The sequence below is a fragment of the Lepidochelys kempii genome, chromosome 3, assembly GCF_965140265.1.
Source record: "Lepidochelys kempii isolate rLepKem1 chromosome 3, rLepKem1.hap2, whole genome shotgun sequence".
NCBI classification, from domain to species: Eukaryota; Metazoa; Chordata; order Testudines; family Cheloniidae; genus Lepidochelys; species Lepidochelys kempii.
Window position 1 is genome coordinate 145161179 of NC_133258.1, and position 24192 is coordinate 145185370.

The following is a 24192-nucleotide window of genomic DNA, read 5'->3' on the forward strand; positions in this document are numbered from 1 at the left end:
CCTAGGTTTTTCCTTCTATACACTGCTTCCACAGCTATCTTGGAAATTATACCTATACATACCCAGAGGAGCGCTGGGTATTTAAAAAGGGAATGTTAAAGCACTCTCTCATAGGGAGCATCTGACCTAGCCTTTCAATTGAGAGCAATGTTAGGTAAAAATAAAAACTGAGAAGTCTTCATATTTCAGAGGTGATTATGTGTTGTAGATATGATAGAAATGGTATCATAACACTGGTGGAATTAGCCTTCAGGTCACATGATACTCATCTTTGAGTTAACAGGCATGAAAACAGAACAATTAAAATTTGGACACCATCTATACCCTAACTAATTTCCCTGTGGAGCTCACACCAAAAAACTTCAAGGAGCCTGGATGACATATGGAAATTCTAGCCTATGCATCACATTCAACTTGAAGTATAGAGCTGCTCCAGGAGAACTGAAGTTTAGAAAAGAAAACCAGCAAGGAGAGGGACCAGATGCAATGAAAATTAGAGATCACTTTTGCCACAAATCTTCAATCTCTTCATTGCGCTTCGATTTCCAAAGCTGTGGCTCATACTTCGTTATTATTATATTTTACAATTTACAACAAAGAGGTTGCAGCCTTTCCTAGAAGATGCAATCTTGACTAGTCATTCATGCTTCTGCTGTCTTCAGGTTAGGCTGTTGCTGTGCCCTGTTGAGGACTAGCTGGAATCTTCATTTACAATGCACTAAGTTGAAGCTTATTGCTTACAAAAATGCGTCAGCAAGAGCTAATTATGCCTATGCTCAGTTAACTCCACTAGCTTCCCATTTGTTTCCAGATGCAATTCAATATATTAGTTCTAATTTACTTCAAAACCCCATATGTAGCTTGGAAATAGCTGCCATAGTGTCTTCAGCACTGCAACTGTTGATTACATACTGTTGCTACTAGTGTTAAGTTAGGCATTTTAGGGATTTAATATAGGACGTTTTCAGTGGAGGGTCACTGCCACTGTATCTTGCTTTTTCAGGTGTCTCACTAGAATCCGAGTCCAAAGATCTTCAGAGTATGGTATGAGATGCATCTTTATGATAAAGCATTTGCTCAGCTATGACTATCACTGGGTTATGACTGGAGTGGTATTGTTAAACACATAACATTTGAGAAGTGTTTTAAAAGTGTAACACATTACAAAGGTGCAAAGAATGGATATTTGTGTTGTCCATTGAGGGTAGTTTACATGCTACATTTAATCTTTGTAATGCTAAAGTGAGGGGCATACAAAAGGACATGTTACTTACCCTGTACAGTAACTGGAATTCAAGATGTTTGTTGGGTGTTACACTTAGGTGCACATGAACTCCATGCACCTTTGATCAGAGGCTTTTGATAGCAGTGCCCTTTTGGTCCACATATTCATCCTAGCATATTCATGCCCCAGACAGAGGGTATGCAGGAAGTGTCAGATGAACTTCCCTCAGTTCTTTCTCTACTACAAAATCTAGCAACGCAAAGATTCTGAGGCAGAGAGGAAGAGGGCAGGTAGTGAAGCACCCATAGGGTCAAACATCTCAAGCTCCAGTTATCACAGAGGGGAAGTAACTTTTCCTTCTCTTTCAGGTAATGTCCCTATGCTCCACTCCAGGCGACTCCTCAGCAGTACTTTCTAAAGGAGGTGGGTGCTTTGGAGTGTGGTCTAACATAGTTTGCAGAACTGCAGTCCCAAAGGCAGCATCTGCCCTAGAGGTATATACTAACGCATAGTGTTCTGACAAGGTGTAAAAGAAAGTCCACAGCAGCTTTACATATTTCACCAATGGATACATTCTTCAGCAGGGCTATGGAAGTAGACGGAGATCTGGTGGAATGGGCTACAACCCTAAAAGGAGGCTGAACATTAGCAGCCTCATAGCAGAAGATGATACAATTGGAAACCCACTTAGAGAGTCTATAGGAAGGAAGAGGGGGCCCCTTTAATTCTGTCCATGAAAGAGAGAAACAGCATGGGAGAGACTCTCAAGGGTTTAGTCCTTTCCAAATAAAAAGCCAATACCCTCCTGATGTCTAAGGTGCATTGCGCAGCTTCCTCCCTAGTCAGATGAGGTTTAGGATGAAACACTGACAGCCGAATGTACTGACTGATATTAAGGTCTGAGGTTACATTGGGTAAAAAAGGGAGATGTGGCCAGAGACATACCTCCTCTTTATAGAAAACTGTGTAGAAAGGGACCAACCATTAAGGAACCAAGCTCACCAATTCTCCTAGTGGAGGTGATGGACACTAAAAATGCAGACTTCACAGACAAGTGTAGAAAGGCACACTTAACTAGTGGCTCGAAAGGGAGGCTTCATCAGAAAGTTGAGGGCCAAATTCAAGTCCTGCATAGGAGTGGGTTCTTTGATATATGGAAAAAGGTTAGCCAACCCTCTGATGAATCTGGAAGTGATGGAGTGAGCAAACACTGAAAGCCAATCAACAGGGCAATGGAAAGCTGTGATAGCTGCTAAATGAACTTTAACAGAACTCAGAGAGAGGCATGAATTCTTCAAACTTGACAGGTAATATAAGACATCCAAAAGGGAAGACTCAGCAGAGGATGCAACAATGGTGGAATCTCTCATTCTGCAGGTAAGTTTTTCCAGTTGATGCTTTTCTGCTATTCAACAAAACCTCTTGTACCTCTCTTGAACAGGAGACCTCTATCCCAGACAACCATCTAGAAACCAAGCCTTGAGCTACTGCATGTTCAAGCTGAGATCAGTTCTTGAGTCAGCAGGTCAGGAATGGTTGGAAGCTGTAGTGAGATGTGAGGTGAATCAGGCAGGGGGAACCATATTTCCCTTGGCCAAATCAGTGCAATTAGGATGACTTTAGCTCTGTCCTGCTTGATTTTGTTTAGTACTCTGAGGAGCAGTGGTGGGATAGGTACAGAGGAGATTCCTTGACCAGAAGATGAGGAAAGCATCCCCCAGAGCTTGATGGTCTAAAGCCCCTCTTGATCAGAACATCAACACCCTCTGTTGATGGCATTGGTGAAGAGGTCTATTTCTGGAAAACCCCAGGTGAGGAATATATGCTCAAGAATTAGGTATTTGATTCCCACTCCTAGTCCTAGCAGAAGTGTCTGCTTAAGCCATTGGATATAGTGTTCTAAAGATGCAGTAAGTATGAGGCTGAGAAGAGAATCTGACGCACTATGTGCCACTTCCACCATTTTACTGCTTCTGCACAAAGGGAAGGGAATCTTGCTCCTCCTTGAAAATTTATATGGTGCATGCTGGTTCTGTTGTCTGTAGATAGATTAGCCCTAGATCATGGGATGGAAACGTTTTCAGGCAAACTAACCAATCTGAGTTCCAGGTGGTTACTATGGAAAGCGGACTCTTGGGCAATCCATTTGCCTTGAATGGTATGTGTTCGAAGATATTACACCCCCGACAGTCCCCCGATGAGAAATTCATCATACTATGGTGACAGTCAGGGGGAAGCAGAATGAAGGGAACACCAGCACAGACATTTTCCAGGTCTTTCCACCAACTAAGCGACTGATGAGGAAGTGACACTAATTTGTTCGGACTGTGCTTGTTGGAGGTGTAACCAGTTCTTAATCATCCTTGAGAGCAGTGTAGGTGCAACCTGGCACGAAGTGTAACAAATGTGCAGGCTACCATATGATCTAGGAACTGCAAACAAATTGTGGCTCTTTGCGGACTTACCTGAACCTGCAAGATCAGATTCGATAGTGTCAAAAACCTGTCAGTTGGTAGGTAAACTCTGGATGTTTGCAGCATGTAAGGTGGCTCCTTATTAACTCTATTCACTGAACTGGTGTCAATGTGGACTTGTCTTTCTTGGGCTCAAGTCCTAGCTGGTTGAATAGGGTTATAGCTTTCCTCACTGTGGAAAGAACTTTGTTGTGCGAATGGCCCTTGAGAAGTCAAATGACCTTGGCTTCCTGGCACCAACTTCTCTTTGAGGTGATCTAGAGTTCCTCTTTCTGGAAGTCTTGGTGCCATCCTCTGTGGTTCTCTCCCCAGTGGGTGAGTGGGAGGTTGATGGGGCACTGTGCTAACAGGGAGACCGCTATACCGGGCGGAAGAGGGGTATATGGACCTGGGTCTGAGGCAAGACAAAGGGAGTGTGCCATCATGAGAAGCCTAAACTTAATCTCCCTGTTTTTTCTAGGCTTACTCTTAAACCCTGAACAACTTTTACACTTACATGGGAAATGGGTGTCCTCTAAGCTGCAGATACAGTGACCATCAATAACTGTGACAAGTGAGACAATGTTTAAATCCAGGCGATTTAGGCTTAACACAAAGATAACATCCTTCAAAGAAGGAAAGAATGCACCCACTCACCCCCCAGGGTGGGAGGGGGAGAAATGATGAGTCTCTTAAAGAAGTTTCCTCAACCAACCACCTTATACAACTGGTAAAAACCAAAAAGGGGGGCTAACGGAAGCTCTAAACAATGAAGTAAAAACTAGAAGCTATTCCCTCAGAAAAAGATAACTATGACATGGGCACCACAAAACCCTCCATCTCAGGCCTGTGCAGCTGAGAAGGAATTGAAGGCTGTTCATCTGATACTGCTTATATACCCTCAGTATGGGGCATGAGAGCTAGTGCTCACGGGTGGATTGCAAGGCACTGCTACAAAAAGTCTCTAATCAAAGGCACATGGAGACATGTGCACCTGAAATTGAGCACCCATAGGACATAAAAAATAAGTTACTTGAGAAAAGTCACCAAACTAGAGATCTGAAAGAAAATGAAACGTAGAAAACCAATGACTGAACAGCGCTTTGTGATTGAAAGCTCTGTTGATAGGCAGAAGAAAACATGAACTAAAGGAATGGGAGGGCACCATACACCCCTGGTACTGAGACGTGTCTGCATATATTCTGCCCTCCACCCAATGCTAACGGCCTTTGATGTTTGAGTGACATGTGGACTGAGAATGGGAAGCTGTGGAGGAAATGTATTCAAGACCCACCACCTTCTAGAATCTAAGCTTGAATTTAAAAAAAAAAAAAAAAAGGGTTTCTAACCCTTTTTGATGTTAGACCTCTCTAATGCAGAGAAACACGCTAACATTCTTCTGAGTATGCAGACATGCAGATTATTCCTTCTGACTACATGTAACTTCTGCCCAATTTATCTTTATGCCTTCTTCAGCTCCGACTTCATCTTACTCCTCTCCAGTCCATCCAGAATGTGGCAAGATCATCTTTTGTATGTTCTTCTCACCATTCATGTATTTCTCTGAATCTCCCTATGGCTCTCTCTTTTCTACCTTTTTCTAGTCAGATTCAAGCTTTTTGTACTCTGCTTGAGGACTGCATAAATGTAACTCTACCCAAATTTCTGCTTTTTAATCATGAACTCTCTTCTTTGCTCTGCTAATGCATGAATTACCAGTTTCCTTTTTCTCACTTGTATTCCTAACTTATTTAACATTTCCTTATATGTACAGATCTATTTTTTAAATAGATATTAAACGGCTACATTTTTAATAATAAATTTTCACTAATGAAAAAGAAGCGACACTGACATGTTTTGGTTTTGCCTTTTTCATAAGCTAGTCAGATGCTCTCAATTACAAAATATATATTTTGAAAGAAAGTGAATGTGGAAAGCTCTCACATTATGTTTTTTGCCACCAGTGAGGCACTTGTGGGATGATCAGAAATGCTCAACACACACACACAAAAATAATTCTGCCACATTTCAAAATGTTGCTAAGTTACCATTTTTCTTTTAAAAATCTCTCTAAGCACCTGGGAGGTTGAACTATTGTGCTCTGCAGTAGTTAAACCACATGGAACCCTTTTTCATCTGCATTCTTTTGTAATTTGGTCAATCTAATTTCTTACTATTCCAGGAAGAGAGATGGATTATTAGCCAAAATCATGTTTTGCTCATTTTCCTAGCTATATTTAGCAATCTTTTGGGCATAAGTCATAGCATGCCTCATATAAATTAACACATCAGAAAAGGCACTTTTATGCTTATTTTATTATTCTGTATATCATTAAAATAATTGAAATATTGAAGCTAAAACATGCAATTAACAATTTATAAGTGTAGTGTTTGTGAAGGTAAGTGTTGTATACCGAATCAGAGACTGTGCACAGCATGTTAGGGCTTTCTGCCCTGACCCTAACTCACTGAAAATTTTAGATACAAACACCACTATAAAACTTAAGAAATGAGCAACCAACCTGAGCAAAAATTGTGGTCTGTCCTTCCTCTGTGATTCTGGACCCAATCACTGCGTGTTTCCATGTTAGACACACCTTTTAGTTTAGCTGCAGAGTTTGCTCCCTATCACTGTACTCGCATATTATAAAATGCTACATGCCTTCTGTACAATCATAAATGGGCAAAGGATGGGTTTGTGGTTAAGGCCTGGGAGATCTGTGTTCTATACCTGACTCTGCCAGATTTCTAGTGTGAACATGGGCAAATGACGTAGTGCCTTACATAAAGCCCACAGAAACCCACTGCACTCTTTCCACTGACCTCAAAAAATTTCAGATCAGGACTTTAAATCTCTCTCTGAATTTCCCCAGGGTGATGGAGAAAAGTGATAATGCTTATCTACCTCAGGGGTACGATGAGGCTAAATTAATATCTGTAAAGTGCTTTAAAAGTATAAAAGATGTAAAGTCTTAGGTAATAATAATAATTATAAATATGCAAATGTATACACATTTATATAAACATAAACAGACAAATACTTGCCTTCATCTGTCCTGTTTATCTCATGTTCAATAAGCCTTGAGCTACTCGGCCTAGAGGGTGATGTGACAGATGGCTGTAATGAAGGTAGATCATCAACATCTCTCAAGTTTGCAAGCATGTCTTGCAGCTTTGACCTGTTGGGCCCTAACCGGGAAAAACAAAAGTGAAATGGCTTATGTAAACGTAATTCACAGCAATGCTATTTATCACATCAAATATGTTACAGCAAGACAAGCAACAATAGATCCCATCGTTGATATGACATTTCCTAACAAACATCAGTAATGAGCGCCTACTTCCAGCAGTAACTAACCTTTCAGCATGAAATGAACATCTTGAAAAAGAAAATTATGGAAGCAACTGACAATTCCCCCCCCAACTTTTACGAAATCACACTGCTATTTGCATGAAAAAGTTAAATACCTTCAGTTGACTCAGAACAACAAAATGACTGGTCAAACAAAATATTTTATGGTTTTCCAAGAACAATTGCAAACATTTGTGAAATATTTAAAAAATCTGTGCAGATGCTTTGTGCAGTATATTCTTTAAATAATTTGTGAATATTTTAAAATTATTTGTGCAGTAGTGTATATTTGTGATGCTTCATAATCTACACAATTGTTATATTAAAAAAATAAATCAAACTGGATTCGCTGGCTTACTTCCTGAAGCTACATGTGGTGAAGACCCATGCCCTTCTTGACACTTACCTGTGCTTTGCGCCATCATTTTCCCACATCCCTGTTTTGACTGTTTTATATAGGATTGAGGCTGAAACATATCTTCGGTAGTTTTTCCTGTTGTAAGTTTAATTAAGAATGGGAAAATATCTTACCCATAGTCCGTTATGGTTTTTCCTAGACCAGTAAATAATACAGCTATTTTTAAGTAGATTTAACACAGAGGTGTATTCTAATATATGTATGATCTTATTACACTACTTCACAGGAATTTTTACTACAGCCTTGCAAAATCATTATAAATTTATTAGCCCAGCTACAAGTTCTGTTTTTCCCACCCTTACCATAATGATAATAAAGAAACTAAATAGTATTTTAGTTGTCTATTACAAAACATTACTTGAGTCAGGCAATGAGTGAATAGGATTTTGCAAGATTGTTTTAATACAGTATCTGATTTTCTAGAAAAACAGCATTTTACTGAACAGTTTTCTCTCTAAATACTCATCTATGATGAGATTAAAGTTATAAAACAGACTTCATACATCTCAATATTACGGTGTTTAATTTTTATTTTTTTTTCATTTCTTTCCTCACTCCTTTCTTCTCCAAGATCATGAACGGGTGACAAATAACAGGTGTAACGCCTCCCGATTTTTCTGCATCGATGCCCTTCCAACGATGGTTTGTCCATGGAAAGATGCTTAATTTCTGTAATTCTTGGTCTCCCCCAAATCAAACCTCCATCCAAAAACATGTTACTATACATCTAACTATAATACCCTCGTGAAATAGTGCAAGGTGCCAAATTGCAGTCTTGCATCAGGCACTTTGTTCATTAAACATATAAAACAAAGTTCCAATGATAGCTGTGCCTAAATTAATCATTAATTACTATAGTTTGATAATCAGGATTTATACACCCAATATCTGATTGAGAAATGTACTCATTTCTTAATTTAAATGTTTCTAGCAAGTTGGCTCATTAAAACTTTGGCCCTGACACTGTATACTATATACATGTACTATGACATTAGAGACAAGAAGTTATAAAAATAATTTTCTGTGTATTCCTATTGTATGAGAATCTCTATGTTAATTACAAAGAAATTCAGAATTTATTTGGTAAAATGATAACTGTTTTTTGGGGGAAGCTCAACTTCTTGCTATGCTTGCATTTTTTTGGGTACCTTAATGGTACCTTAAATAACTGCAATCAAAGAATACACAATTCTTTCAAATGTCATTCATATCAGCATAGGAATCTGAAGTACATACTGATTTGCTTAGAGAAAGAAGTAATGTAGGTTTAGCCTCTACGTGCTATATTTGATGCTATGACCTCAAAGCTAATATTTACTGAGCTGCAACCAATCACATTTAGAATCTACTAAATGCAGAAAGTAACAAAATGAGGCAACCTTGAAACAATAATGTAGAGGAGATGGCAGCTTTTTGTATGATTTTGTAAACATGCTGGAAGTGACAGTTCCTTTAAAATTAATAAGCATCTTCCCACAAAGGGAGGAGTAATGAAACATATCCTTCACATTTCCCCCTGAATTAGGTGCATCATTTTTAAATTTCAACTATTTCCACAAGAGTTCTCAACACAGTTTTATGTTTGAAATAGTTATGATTTCCATTTTAAACATTTAACTTGACTCTGAAAGGTATATAAATACTTATTTTATTTAACAACACAGGTTTCACATAATGGATTTGTGTTTCAGGAGATATAACAGAGAAAGGTATGATGAACAGGGCTAGAAATTGTATTTCAGATACCTATCACAGCTGTTTGCTTGGAATCCAAACAACACCTATGACAAATATAAATTCCACAGGTAAAATGGTAGTTGATAAATAAGAACTGACTTAGAGGTTGTCAATAAGATTTATTTTCCATTTCGAGCCCTGCATAAGGAATTATGAGGACAGCGTGACTTGCATGTTGTGAATATTAAGTACAAACAGGGGTAGAAATTAACTTGTTTCTCCCTCTGTCAGCTAACAGATACTAAAGAGTTGTTTGTTTTATTTACTAAACTCCAAAACAGGTCTTATAAAACTGGCATGTTTTCAAATAAGAGAGTTCTGAAATTTTCTCAATTAAAATATACAGTTTAATAAAGTCTCAAAACAATGCATTTAAATTTCATATGTCTATATCTCACCACTGGTTGCTACATAGCCCATGTCCAGCATAATCACTTTGAATTTATCCAACACTAAACTGGTAAAAGTTATATCCCAGTCAGCATCTTCCTACTTTCTCAGGCAACTGGATTGACTATCATTAATTTCAACCCCTGAGCACTGGTGAACAGGAAAGCAGTCAGGAGTGGCAAAGTAAAAGAGTAAGTAGTTTTAGGAAAACATTGAAAGAAAGATAGAATTAGGGGTGTGAAAGAGGTGGGGCTTATGATTTTAAGGTGCAATGTTTTCCACTTACTCTTCACCCCCTTTTTTCCCTTGCGCTCCTTTTTGTATTGTTCCTTGAGTTTGGTTATTACTCCCTGGTCCACATTCCAGGCTTCAGGCATGAGACACTGGTCTTCCTTTTCTAAATAAAGTAAAACAAATGAAACATCCTTTTTCAATAATATGTCACTAAATAGTTTTCACTGAAGGAGGTAGCAGCTGTTGTCAATCTTATTTATACCTTGTATTAAAAATACACAAATAGCACCGTGGTGGCAAATTCTGCGAGACTGCATTCTCACCCCTATTTTCACTTGCTCAGAATTTCTTAAAAAATCATTTTGTGAAGTTTCAAATGCTTAATCTCTGAACCCAATTAGTGATCGTTCATAGAACAATGTTTTTTTATGTCATTTTTTGTTTTGTTTTTCCTCTTCTAACAAGCAGGTAATACTTTTACTGCTTTAATTATTTTTCCAGAGAAACAATTATATCCACAAATACATATTACATTACTAATCTAACCTAGCACTTACAGCATGGATGCAGCATGTCTGGAGTTTACTTAGTCATATCCTATAATTTATACAAAAAAAGTATGTTTAAATTAAAGAGGGTTTTGTAACAGTTTACTTTACATTTCACCAGGGTTTTTACAAATAATTTTAGACACCAAAAGTACATTCAATTTAACAAGAGGCTGGAAAAATTTGAGATATCACAGTCAGACAAAGGAAGCAGCACATCTATTGTTGGAAGCCTGCATTTTATACCTAAACTCAACTGAACTTCTGCCATACTTTCAGTTAAGTCATTGATTCTCAGTTTCCCCTGTTGTACAACAGGAAAAACAACACTTACCCACTTTTGTAATCTCTTCTGAGATCCTCTAATGAAAGGTGATATGTAGGTACAAATATTAAAGACATTTATACAGCATACCAGAAGACTATATTTAGGCAGTTTACTATAACATACAACTCAGAGGTGAATAATACCGTTTATGATTTATGTATTTTTACATTACAACTCTGGGTTTTCTTTTAAAAAAATGCATTAAATTAAGGCTTTATTTTCCTCATTCAAATTTATCATGTTTCATCAATATTTAATATAAAGTTTATTCCTTAAGCCTAAAACTGGTAAAGTGTTCCTTCCTTTTAAAAAATTTAAAAAGTGGTGAATTATTCTCCTGATGGTTCAGAACAGATCATTTGGCTATGATTGACCTGTCATTTAAAGGGCTCTTCAGGGACTATTCAAAACCCATATGAAAAGTATTTTCTTGTGCATACAGTGATAACTTATCTAGTTGCAAAATCTAACATTTAAATGAATAAAAATACTCAAGACCTTTCATGCTATGATTCAGTCAATAAGTTTATGAGCATCTCAGTACAAAACTGTGGAAAGCAGGATTTTCAATTGAATGCAGACCACTTGATCTACAGCTATAATAGAACACAAAACTGTATCCCCTCAAAGATCTAGATTCAACTGACAAAAGCCAACCTACTCAAAAGTTAAGTGACTTTTTTTTCTCAGTTAAGGTGTGAAATGAAAAAGGCACATCCCAAAGTTAGAAATTCAATCTCAGATTTTTGTCAGTTAAAACAAACTATTGCCCATTTTCTGTTTTAATTTTTGCATTAAGCATAGTACCTAATTGATGGTCATTATAGTTTATGGTGTATTATTAAAATATTAGAAGCATGACAAATAAAAAAAACAGTGAGGCCCCTAACAGGGAAGTAATGTAAGGAATGAATGATTACTGAAAGAAAATAAATGGTTGCTCACTCCTTTGGAAAGCGTAGTCTACGTTCTGCAGACACCACTCCAGACTATTCAGAAGTAATGCTGATAGCTGTATTCAGCTCTCTTTGGCCAACAAAATGATAGGTACAATACAACATGAAGGTAAGCAATGTCTGAGGCTGATAATCTAAAATCAGTGGTTCTCAACCTTTCCAGGCTACTGTACAGACGTGCCAAACCCATGAAAAAATGCAGAAATTGGGCTTGTCTTTGACTTAATCGGTTTGTGAGTTGCTTGTTGGCTAGTTTTTGGCTTGTAGGGTGTTGCTTTGTTGCTTCTTTTTTTGACCAGCTCCTGGCAAGCAGCGGCAAGAGGAGGCAAGCAGGGGCAAGGGGAGGAGAGAGTCAGGGGTGCACAGCAGGACCACCACAGTCCCAGACTGCACGCCAGGGGGATCTAGTCACATAGAGTGTTGGGGTTCTTAGGGACTGGCTTGTTTTGGCCTCCTTTTGAAATGGATTTAGCTTGATTTTTGGCTTATTGGGAAAGTTGGGTGCTTATTTACCACGTGAAAGTTGGTAACTGCTACTGTACCCCTTTCAGGAATCTGATTGGTCTTATGTATCCCAAGTTCCACCTCAATTAAAAACTACCTGCTTACAAAATGAGACATAAGAATTAGGGCTGTCAAGCAATTAAACAAAATCAATCGCAATGATCGCAATTAATCACACGATTAAACAATAATAGAATACCATTTATATCAATACTTTTGGATGTTCTTCACATTTTCAAATATATTGATTTCAATTACAACACAGAATACAAAGCGTACCGTGCTCACTTAATATTTATTTTTTATTATAAATATTTGCACTGTAAAAATAAAATAGTATTAAGTTAACTGAAAAATACAAGTACTGTAGTGCAATCTCTTTATCATGAAAGTTGAACTTATAGAGTTATGTACAAAAAATAACAGCATTCAAAAATAACACAATGTAAAATTTCAGAGCCTACAAGTCCATTCAGTCCTACTTCTTGTTCAGCCAATTGCTCAGACAAACAAGTTTGTTTACACTGCAGGAGATAACGCTGTCTGCTTCTTGTTTGCAATGTCACCTAAAAGGGAGAACAGGCGTTCGCATGACACTGTGGTAGCCGGCATTGTAAGATATTTACATGCCAGATTTGCTAAAGATTATATGACCCTTCATGCTTCAACCATCATTCCAGAGGACATATGTCCATGCTGAGGATGGGTTCTGCTCGATAACGATCCAAAGCAGTGCAGACCAAGGCATGTTCATTTTCATCATCTGAGTCAGATGTCACCAGCAGAAGGTTGATTTTCTTTTTTGGTGGTTAGGGTTCTGTAGTTTCCGCATCGGAGTGTTGCTCTTTTAAGACGCCTGAAAGCATGCTCCACACCCCATCCCTCTCAGATTTTGGAAGGCACTTCAGATTCTTAAATCTTGGGTCGAGTGCAGTAGCTATCTTTAGAAATCTCATATTGGTACCATCTTTGTGTTTTGTCAAATCTGCACTGAAAGGGTTCTTAAAACGAACAACATGCTGGGTCATCATCCGAGACTGCTATAACATGAAATATATGGCAGAATGTAGGTAAAACACAGAGCAGGAGACATACAATTCTCCCCCAAGGAGTTCAGTCACAAATTTAATTAACGCTTTTTTTTTTAAACGAGTGTCATCAGCATGGTTGCATGTCCTCTGGAAATGGTGGCCAAAGCATGAAGGGGCATACAAATGTTTAGCATACCTGAGACATAAATACCTTGCAATGCCAGCTACAAAAGTGCCATGCAAATGTCTGTTCTCACTTTCAGATGACATTGTAAATAAGAAGCGGGCAGCATTATCTCCCGTAAATGTAAACAAACTTGTTTCTCTTAGTGATTGGCTGCACAAGAAGTAGGACTCAGTGGACTTGTAGGCTCTAAAGTTCTACATTGTTTTGTTATGGAGTGCAGTTTTTTTGTCATTTTTATAGCGCAAATATTTTTAAGAAAAACAATATAAAGTGAGCACTGTACACTTTTGTATTCTGTGTTGTAACTGAGATCAATACATTTGAAAATGTAGAAAAACATCCAAAATATTTAATAAATTTCAATTGGTATTCTATTGTTTAACAGTGCAATTAACTGCGATTAATTTTTTTAATCATAATTAATTTTTTCAGTTAATCGCGTGAGTTAACTGTGATTAATTGACAGCCCTAATAAGAATACAAAAGTGAGTTAGCACACTATTAGTGAAAAATTGCTTACTTTCTCATTTTTACCATATAATTATAAAATAAATCAGGACACCCCACCCGGTTGAGAAACACTGATATAGCACATACAGTAGCATAAACAAGTCATTGTCTTTATGAAATTTTAGTTTGTACTGACTTTGGTAGTGCTTTTAGCCCATTGTAAAATTATCTAGATGAGTTGACGTACCCCCTGGAAGACATCTGCAAACCCTCAGGGGTACATGTACCCCTGGTGGAGAACCACTGATATAAATGGTTTCTTCACATCAACATGAGGTGAAGACATTAACACATCCATGGAAGAAGTATTTATAAATTCTAATAAACTGGAGAAGACTAACACATTGGACTTGGATAGAATTACGATACAAAAAACAGTGATCAAAGGGGCGTTACTTCCATGGATGACAGACTAATTCAGAAAACAAATAGTTGTGCTAAGAATTAATTATTTTTGGAACATCTTTGAAAATGGAGAAATATCAATAGTTAAAAAAAGTTCCTAGGGAAGAGGCTAAATTATTATGGGCCATCGATGAGTTAAGTCCTTTTGACCCATGTACAGAAGATCTACTCTATGTGTGGATCTTTTCCACATATATTGTGAGGGAGGGGAGAAGGAGGGTGTATCAGTTTCTCCACCGCAGATTTTTCCCCAGTTTCCACAAGTCTGGTGATTTGCTGGAGGTAGAAGATAAGAAACAATCCCCTCATCAGCACTGGAGACATCCCCAGAAGTGTAATACAGAGGTAGAATAAAAATGGATCATGAAATATAAGCAGCATTACATTTAAGGGCAGGGCAGGGTAGTTTTGTTTGTGGACAATAGGCCACCATTTCTGAAATCAGGAGAGAAGTTTTAGCTGATCATGCTTTTCTTCCCCAGATTTGACATGGAATTTCTGCTCTGCTTTGGGAAAAAAAGGTTTAGAAATATGCAGGATATAGATGCCACAGTTGTCAGCAAACAACTTCAGACATTAATATTCTATGGCATGCCTATGATAATACACACTTACATACTTCTTGCATGTACCATACATCATATTTAATCCATTTTACAAAAGTGGATTTTGAACTAGTATGTAAATGCTTTCTAGTTTAGAAATCATAGATCTGATCAACTCTAAAGGCTCTCAGAAGCAGTCATTCATGGCATTCCATTGTACCTGTTTAATAAATTACTATTAAAAATATTCAGGAAAATTTTATTGTAAAAAATATACTGTTCAAAGCTAGAAAGCAATTTTTAAACAACTTTACCATCTATTTCCCCCTACTTCCAATATATTAAGTTATAAGACATTATTACATTTAATTTTTAATTTAATTTAAATCAAATAAGTGTCTTAAATGAATTGATAAAGAATTTATAATGACATAGTGTGGCAGCTTATGACGACAGACTATTATAACTATAATTACAAGATGTGATATAAAGAACTGAAAACCTCCTTTGGATCCAGTTTTACAAGGATTGAAAACATACAACTATAAAGGAAATTATAACTTTCCATAACATTTCTATTTTTTTTGGAAAGTAAATCTTTTGTAAATCTGTACTGAGCTGTCATCAATGTTAGTAAGAATTTATTTAACACCTTAGATTATATAGGACTGCTTACTGACAAACTCACCCTATTCACATTTCAGCAGCACAAGTGTTAGATACAGTATGCTCAGAAAGCAGAAAAGATGAAGGTTTAATTATAAAAAAAGCAAATACCAGTATGCCTTTCAAGAACTATTTTTGGGGAAGAATCATTGGCCTTTTAATAACTTAAGGGAATTCTTGTAGCTGTATTTAAAGTAAGTACTTAGGCTTCAATCCCAGGCCCAGTGATTTCAGTACATTGAGGGTTACTGCAAGCCCAAAGCTCAAGTAAAGCTTTCTTCTTCCCTGTGACCAGTTCATGAGTGGTGAGAGAATTAGAGATATGCATTGGGCTATGAGGGGGGCTTAGGGAGCTCATGACCTCCCACCAGCAGAGTTAACTGCAGCCTCTCAACCTTTTATATACTGGGCCAAATATACCAGGTAGAATTAGTGGGGGAAGCAAAAGTGGATGGGAATCTGGGAGGCAGTGACCATGAGTTGGTTGAGTTCAGGATCCTGACGCAGGGAAGAAAGGTAAGCAGCAGGATACGGACCCTGGACTTCAGGAAAGCAGACTTCGACTCCCTCAGGGAACGGATGGCCAGGATCCCCTGGGGGACTAACTTGAAGGGGAAAGGAGTCCAGGAGAGCTGGCTGTATTTCAAGGAATCCCTGTTGAGGTTACAGGGACAAACCATCCCAATGAGTCGAAAGAATAGTAAATATGGCAGGCGACCAGCTTGGCTTAATGGTGAAATCCTAGTGGATCTTAAACATAAAAAAAGAAGCTTACAAGAAGTGGAAGGTTGGACATATGACCAGGGAAGAGTATAAAAATATTGCTCGGGCATGTAGGAATGATATCAGGAGGGCCAAATCGCACCTGGAGCTGCAGCTAGCCAGAGATGTTAAGAGTAACAAGAAGGGTTTCTTCAGGTATGTTGGCAACAAGAAGAAAGCCAAGGAAAGTGTGGGCCCCTTACTGAATGAGGGAGGCAACCTAGTGACAGAGGATGTGGAAAAAGCTAATATGCTCAATGCTTTTTTTGCCTCTGTTTTCACTAACAAGGTCAGCTCCCAGACTGCTGCGCTGGGCATCACAAAATGGGGAAGAGATGGCCAGCCCTCTGTGGAGATAGAGGTGGTTAGGGACTATTCAGAAAAGCTGGATGTGCACAAGTCCATGGGGCCGGACGAGTTGCATCCGAGAGTGCTAAAGGAATTGGCGGCTGTGATTGCAGAGCCATTGGCCATTATCTTTGAAAACTCGTGGCGAACCGGGAAAGTCCCGGATGACTGGAAAAAGGCTAATGTAGTGCCAATCTTTAAAAAAGGGAAGAAGGAGGATCCTGGGAACTACAGGCCAGTCAGCCTCACCTCAGTCCCTGGAAAAATCATGGAGCAGGTCCTCAAAGAATCAATTCTGAAGCACTTGCATGAGAGGAAAGTGATCAGGAACAGCCAGCATGGATTCACCAAGGGAAGCTCATGCCTGACTAATCTAATCGCCTTTTATGATGAGATTACTGGTTCTGTGGATGAAGGGAAAGCAGTGGATGTATTGTTTCTTGACTTTAGCAAAGCTTTTGACACGGTCTCCCACAGTATTCTTGTCAGCAAGTTAAAAAAGTATGGGCTGGATGAATGCACTATAAGGTGGGTAGAAAGCTGGCTAGATTGTCGGGCTCAACGGGTAGTGATCAATGGCTCCATGTCTAGTTGGCAGCCGGTATCAAGTGGAGTGCCCCAGGGGTCGGTCCTGGGGCCGGTTTTGTTCAATATCTTCATAAATGATCTGGAGGATGGTGTGGATTGCACTCTCAGCAAATTTGTGGATGATACTAAACTGGGAGGAGTGGTAGACACGCTGGAGGGGAGGGATAGGATACAGAAGGACCTAGACAAATTGGAGGATTGGGCCAAAAGAAATCTGATGAGGTTCAATAAGGATAAGTGCAGGGTCCTGCACTTAGGACGGAAGAACCCAATGCACAGCTACAGACTAGGGACCGAATGGCTAGGCAGCAGTTCTGCGGAAAAGGACCTAGGGGTGACAGTGGACGAGAAGCTGGATATGAGTCAGCAGTGTGCCCTTGTTGCCAAGAAGGCCAATGGCATTTTGGGATGTATAAGTAGGGGCATAGCGAGCAGATCGAGGGACGTGATCGTTCCCCTCTATTCGACATTGGTGAGGCCTCATCTGGAGTACTGTGTCCAGTTTTGGGCCCCACACTACAAGAAGGATGTGGATAAATTGGAGAGAGTCCAGCGAAGGGCAACAAAAATGATTAGGGGTCTGGAACACATGACTTATGAGGAGAGGCTGAGGGAACTGGGATTGTTTAGCCTGCAGAAGAGAAGAATGAGGGGGGATTTGATAGCTGCTTTCAACTACCTGAAAGGGGGTTCCAAAGAGGATGGCTCTAGACTGTTCTCAATGGTAGCAGATGACAGAACGAGGAGTAATGGTCTCAAGTTGCAGTGGGGGAGGTTTAGATTGGATATTAGGAAAAACTTTTTCACTAAGAGGGTGGTGAAACACTGGAATGCGTTACCTAGGGAGGTGGTAGAATCTCCTTCCTTAGAGGTTTTTAAGGTCAGGCTTGACAAAGCCCTGGCTGGGATGATTTAACTGGGAATTGGTCCTGCTTCGAGCAGGGGGTTGGACTAGATGACCTTCAGGGGTCCCTTCCAACCCTGATATTCTATGATTCTATGATCCTCAGAATCTATCAGCTTGGCATGCAGCTAGTTTACGTAATATGCTGGGGCTTAAATAATCAATTCTTCAAAGTAAACTAGGTTCTGATAATCTGGCTGCAAAACGTTAACTTGAACCACATATTACTAGACAATAGTTTATGAAGTTCCCTAACTAAACAGGATTTAAATATATGCCTACTATCTTTTTCAAAGGGATTTGAGCAATAGAATAGACCAAACTGCTCAAATTGCTGCCATTTGAATGGAAAAAAATTAATTAAACCTTTATGACTCATACTGCTTTCTGGATTAAAGTGGGAGGAAGGGAAGAAGATTAAAAACCTCTCATATTCACATTCACAATCTGACAAATCAACGGTTTATAGAGCTTCTATAGTTTGGATAGATAGAAAAGATACTGGAACTCTACAGAGATTATTTAAACTATATATATTTGCATTATTACTTAAAATAAACAACTGAACAAAAATGTGAATGTCTTAAGAATCTGTGCATAAAGCTGCATACAGAAAAGTAACAATATCTCAGTCTCCCAGTAACAGGATCTCAGTCTACCACCAAAGGATTTACAGTAGGGCTCCTTTAAAGATGTAGCGATCTTGGCAAAATACTGTTCAGTTTTTGTGCTTAACCTATTTTCTGTTTTTCTGGTGTGATCCATTAAGCTCCCTTACCCCAGTCAGTTCCATCTCCTGAACTTCTAGATTCTCCGTCTCCTTCATCTGATCCAACCAAGAAGTCAAACTCTTTCAAAGCTTCTTCTGTATCTCTGTCTTCACTGCTATCAGACACCACTCTTCTCCTCACCATCTAAATAAAAAGAAAAAAAAGCTAAATTAAACTAAAAATACAACTTTGTATCTACCAGTACTATTTGCTTTCACACGTGGAACTAACAAAGTTAGAACAGAGGCAGGAAAAAATTAAACATAGGGTTCCTCTATTTTAGCGGCGGGGGCAGGGAGGAAACAGGACAAAGTAAACACATTTGATTTATTCAAACAGTAAATCTAAAGGAAAGTCCTGTCTAAAACAACAATCTTCCTCACCCTAAAGCAGTCAATACACAACCTTAGCACAGTAAGGGCTATACTGGTAATTTACCAGGGATAGTCTACAAGTGTGACAGTCTGTATTCTTATGTTCACCCTTTTTACAAAACTGATTTGTTCAGAATCATCTTTGCTGGGCAAAATGGTGGTGACCTTGCCTATTTGCTGCACATTTTACCACCACCATCTATGCTTTTGTCACTTCTAAATTGTATTTTCTTTGGTCACTTTAACACCATCTCAGTAATTTGTTAAAAAACAAAAAGTTCTAAGCTACACTAATTCATACTATACTTGTCAACTGAAATTTAATTTTTCCTACAACAAAAGCAGATTGTCTAGGTTAAAGTCATTTAATTAACCAGTGACTTAGGTTTGTTATTGGTTTCAGAGTAGCAGCTGTGTTCATCTGTATTCAGAAAAAGAAAACGAGTACTTGTGGCACCTTGTTACTGTAAATTATAATGGTGTCTATTTCAATGAAAAACTGCTTTTGAGCAGTACTTATTTCACTTAGGCCTGATCGATACTAAAAAATTAGGTTGGCATAACTACATGAAAAATCCACACCACTGAGTGGCATAGTTCAGCTGATCTAAGCAGTAGTACAATGATACTCAATAGGCAGCTTCCGAGCCAAATGTGTTCCACCAAGGCTTCCTGTGTGGTCCACCAGATCCCCTTAAAAAAATGTTTATAATTAAATTCACGAATAGTGATGTGCTGCCTACCATTTGCCTATGACTTCCTATCTGCCAGAGATAAAAACAAAGATGACATTGTGAACCATGTGAAGCAAGTTTCCCTACCTAATTTTATGGCAGTGGAAAGACTGGAGATAAATTACAAGGATTGTCTGTCAGTACTGCTTTATGATTTTAAAAATGCCAAATACACATCTCTTAAAGAGGCTGAATCAAGCAACTTAAATGACACTGCCCAGCTATCACTGTTAGATTTTATGATGGTGAAATTTTCAAGGAAGAATTTTTGTGCTTAATACCATTAGAAACATACACCCAGGAGAGATCATTTTTGCAAAGGTAAAAGGCTTATTGAAAAATTTTTTTTAGATCTGCAGAAAGTAAATTTGCTTGTTACAGACGGCAGTCCCTCGATGACAGAGAAAGAAAGGGCATTTATTTGTACTTCCAAAGTCAATCACCATTGTACCATCAAACAACTAACTGTTCCGTTATTTTAAAATTATATTTAAATACCACTGATTAGACAAACATGATTTATTAGGACAACATTTTCAGACATTTTCATTTGATCAATTGTAACCTTACCATACATTGTATACTCAAAGGGAAGTTTAGTCATTGTGTAGTAGTAGGATTTTATGTTTGTATTTTATATAATTTAGAATGAAGGATGAAGAATAATAATGTAGCATGTATTAAATATGTTGGTGTATGATTTGATCATATCCTGCCAGCCAACCTTTTTGAATAGCAGAAAGAAATGGCCGAATGGGCCACTGGTAAAGATACATCAGCCAGAATCTGTCTGTGCTGATTTCAAGGCAGTGACAGACCTTTGAGGGTCACCAATTTGTAATAGATTTAGCACTTTAAAATAAGCAAAAGAATGCCATGATTGTTTTCTTTTGCATTGCAACTTGATGTTCCTGTTCAAAATGTTCTGTGTAAATTAATTTTGTTTTGTGTGTGAATAAGGAATGTGTGTGTTAAGAGATAAGTGTAAAGGCCATCACCGAACCAGATGGTCTAGGGAGGAACTGTAGACAGACGCAAGGGCGCCAAGAGCCTGCAACATGCCCCTATTTAAATGTCAGAGGAGAGCAGATTAACGACTCTAAAAATGAGACAGGCACCTATCAATGGGGACAAGATAGCTGTAATCACAACCAGCATGGAATAACTTCCTGAGGAACTTAATAAAAGAAAACAAGCACTCGTCAAACAACAATTGATTACATGATGGTGCAAAACTCATTAGTCCCAATGAAGGAAAATCACTATATAAACAGGGTGCCTTGCCATGAAACTTTGGGTTCGTCCTGCTAAGACTTCCCCGGAGCATCGTTTTGCGACCAACGGAACCCGGCTCCTCCCTACTGGTGATCAACCTAGCTGGCCACTAGATTGATCCAGACTGGTAACTATAACATCGACTGGTGGGACAGTGTGTGTTTGTGTGTGTGGTGTGATTGAATGTATATGCCAATTGTTGTATCTTCAATAAACATGGTGTATTGCCTTTTCCCCTGAAAAAGTTCCCGCGTGCTTCTTGTAAGCATAACAATTTGACAAAACGATACGGGATTGGGTTAAATACTAGGGTTGGGTTTATTCATATATTACAGATACATTTACTTTAAAATTCTCTACAAGCTGCTTAAAAATGAAATGTAATAAGTTTTGGGAAACTGCAAAAAGCATTTTCCTCAAATTAGTTTAAAAATTTTAAGCAAATATTTCACATCAAATGGATTTCTGATTTAGAATTACAGATTATACTTCTCAACACCAAAAGAAGGAAGAAGATTGAATTAGAAGGTGTGTGGTTCCTAAAAAATAAAATTGATCAGTTGCTCATTAAAAATAATTAGGTTCACAAACTTCTGGATTCAAACAGAGCAGGTGGTGGCAGGAGGTTTGTTTTTTTTTAAATAAAACTAACAGAATAGACCAAAGAAGAGTAAAAAATAACATTTGGGGATAATTTTCAGGCTCCAAGTAGGCATGCTTACTTTGTGCACACAAATTCAGAAGTACATATCTTACGCTTCCAATCTTGCACACCCAACTAGGCAGATATACATTTAGTCATATATGGGGTGTGTTTAATCATTTGCATGGGGCACACGCGGATGCACCTGTATAAGGGACACAGAATCAGCCTGTTTACTTTTCCTTAACCTCACACTTTCCTTTTACTTTTCTGTTCACCACAAGTTTTTCAACAATGAGATTTTTTTGACCCACCGTTGAGGTATCAATCATTGTTTTCTCTCTTCTTTCAATATCTTCATCCTCATCTTCATCACTGAAATCTGAAGCTGCATTTTCAAGAAATTTGAAGGTCTCTAGCAGAGAGGCAGAGTCTGTCAGTTCTGGTTTCCTGGATAAAAAACATATTTTGAATAAAGAAGAGCAAAAACAAAAAAAATTTGCATTCACCAATCTGGTTGTTTTGTTCTGTAATGACCAATGCTCTGCAAGATAAAAATAAGTCAGTTGGTAAAATTGGACAATGATTATATGTAATTATATTTGTGGGCAAACAATATAATATTAATGATGGGTCCTTTTTTCTCTCTCTCTCTCTCTCTCTTTTTTTTTTTTTTTTTTTTAAAAACACCCTGTAATTATTTCTTGCTCAGCTGCAATTCCCAACTTAGCTGCTTCAATTTTCTGAAGTATTTTAGAACAGTTTCCAGCTGGGCCCACATCACAAAACACCACCACAACTGGCACCCTTCTTGGCAGTTGCAGTAGAGAGCAAAAGGACTGAATGAGCCAAGACAACCAAGCTAGCTTTCAAGCATTCACAGGGGCACAGTAATCTGACAGAGCAGAATATGACTTCACTGCTGCCTGTGATGCCCCCCATCTTGCTGGGAAATAGAATGCTCCAGACCCATCAATCACGCACCTTTGATGAGTACTAAATTTGCTACTGTAAAACAGTTCAATGAGGGGAAAAAATCCGTTTAAGACTAAATTAAGTACTAGGGGTTCTAAAGAGCAGTTAACATTTAATAAAATATAATTTTGCTAACATTACTTTTGTCAATTCTGGCAGAAATCCAGAAAATGTCTCTGGAACAGGAAGAGTTGGTATGTCAATAACGGTTAAGAGAAAGAATCCAAGCTAGACCTTGTGACCATTAATCAAGGTAATGTTGATGAACATACAGTACAGTAAAAGAGATCCTAAGAATAAACATAATTAGTGAATCAGTACTTCAAACTCCTAGGATGAATAAGAAACCATAAAACTAAATCAGCCTAACACTACTCACAATGGGACAGAACTCTGAACAAAGATTCTGGTAGGAAAGCTAAATACAGATGGAAACAAGTGGAAAAAACTCCAAACCCCAGAGGTACACAGATAAATGAAGCTTCACCTTGCAGACATGTTTTCTCTGCCTTGTGCTCTGGTAGATTTGGCAATCTAATAACATTAACTCCTAATGCTTTTACTTGTGGTATTCTTGCCATTTGGCAAATCACATAAATATCTAATATTTTTACTTGCTATTACAAGTGATGTCTAAAAATGCTGTTAGCTGAAAAATATGAGAGAAAACTTATCCATTTTTTAGTTTATATTGTGCATTTGACAGCACTTCGTGTAAAGTCAGTTTCAAGGTATACCCTGTTTAGTCAGTTTCCTTTACGGTTCACAAAGCAACAGGAAAGTGAAAATCATTAAAAATTATGAGTATGTGATTTGAAGAAAACCGGCAGGACCACTCAAGGATAAGAGTAGTCACTAAAATTACTTTTAACTCAATAAAAATCAAATAGATTTTAACTTTACATTACCAATTATTCTAGAATACCAAAAGAAAAAGCTTTAAATAGTTGAAAGTGAAACCTGTGGTTGAAAGTTGGTCGATGTGTGAAGCGTAATCTTGATAATGATAAAAGGCTGAACAGCAGGATAATGACAGAAGCAGCTGTAGGGAGGGGGAAAAACAGGACTCAGCTGAGGGCACCCCTCCCTATAGCACCTTTACGGGGAAATTCCTAGCACACACATTGAGGGCAAGAGGACCAGGTGGTACAATATGCTTTTTTAATGATTTCAGATTTGGGAAATATCTGAATTCACCCCTTTTTGGAATAAAGAGCATAATTACCCTCACAGAACTCCCAATCCTCTTTGAGATAATGTAGAGCATACACCCCTGCCCCCAATTCTGTTCTATGAGAAGTACTCCAGAGATATCATTTAAAGCTCTCAC

At 38.2% G+C, this 24192-nt stretch overlaps 1 protein-coding gene across 6 annotated transcripts in view; it reads right to left on the reverse strand.

The window, feature by feature from the left end:
- The window catches only part of STRN (striatin), a 108849-nt gene that overhangs the window by 19514 nt on the left and 65143 nt on the right, over positions 1-24192 (reverse strand). For 2 of the 6 annotated variants that reach the window (XM_073338372.1, XM_073338373.1), the window contains exons 6-10: positions 22202-22337; positions 18870-19005; positions 9862-9972; positions 7437-7523; positions 6724-6867 (exon numbers count right to left, since the gene is read on the reverse strand). In XM_073338372.1, the coding sequence (XP_073194473.1) occupies positions 6724-6867; positions 7437-7523; positions 9862-9972; positions 18870-19005; positions 22202-22337 (614 nt within the window). The remainder of the gene's footprint in view (positions 1-6723; positions 6868-7436; positions 7524-9861; positions 9973-18869; positions 19006-22201; positions 22338-24192) is intronic. The other 4 variants (XM_073338374.1, XM_073338376.1, XM_073338377.1 and 1 more) reach the window with 2 other exon arrangements.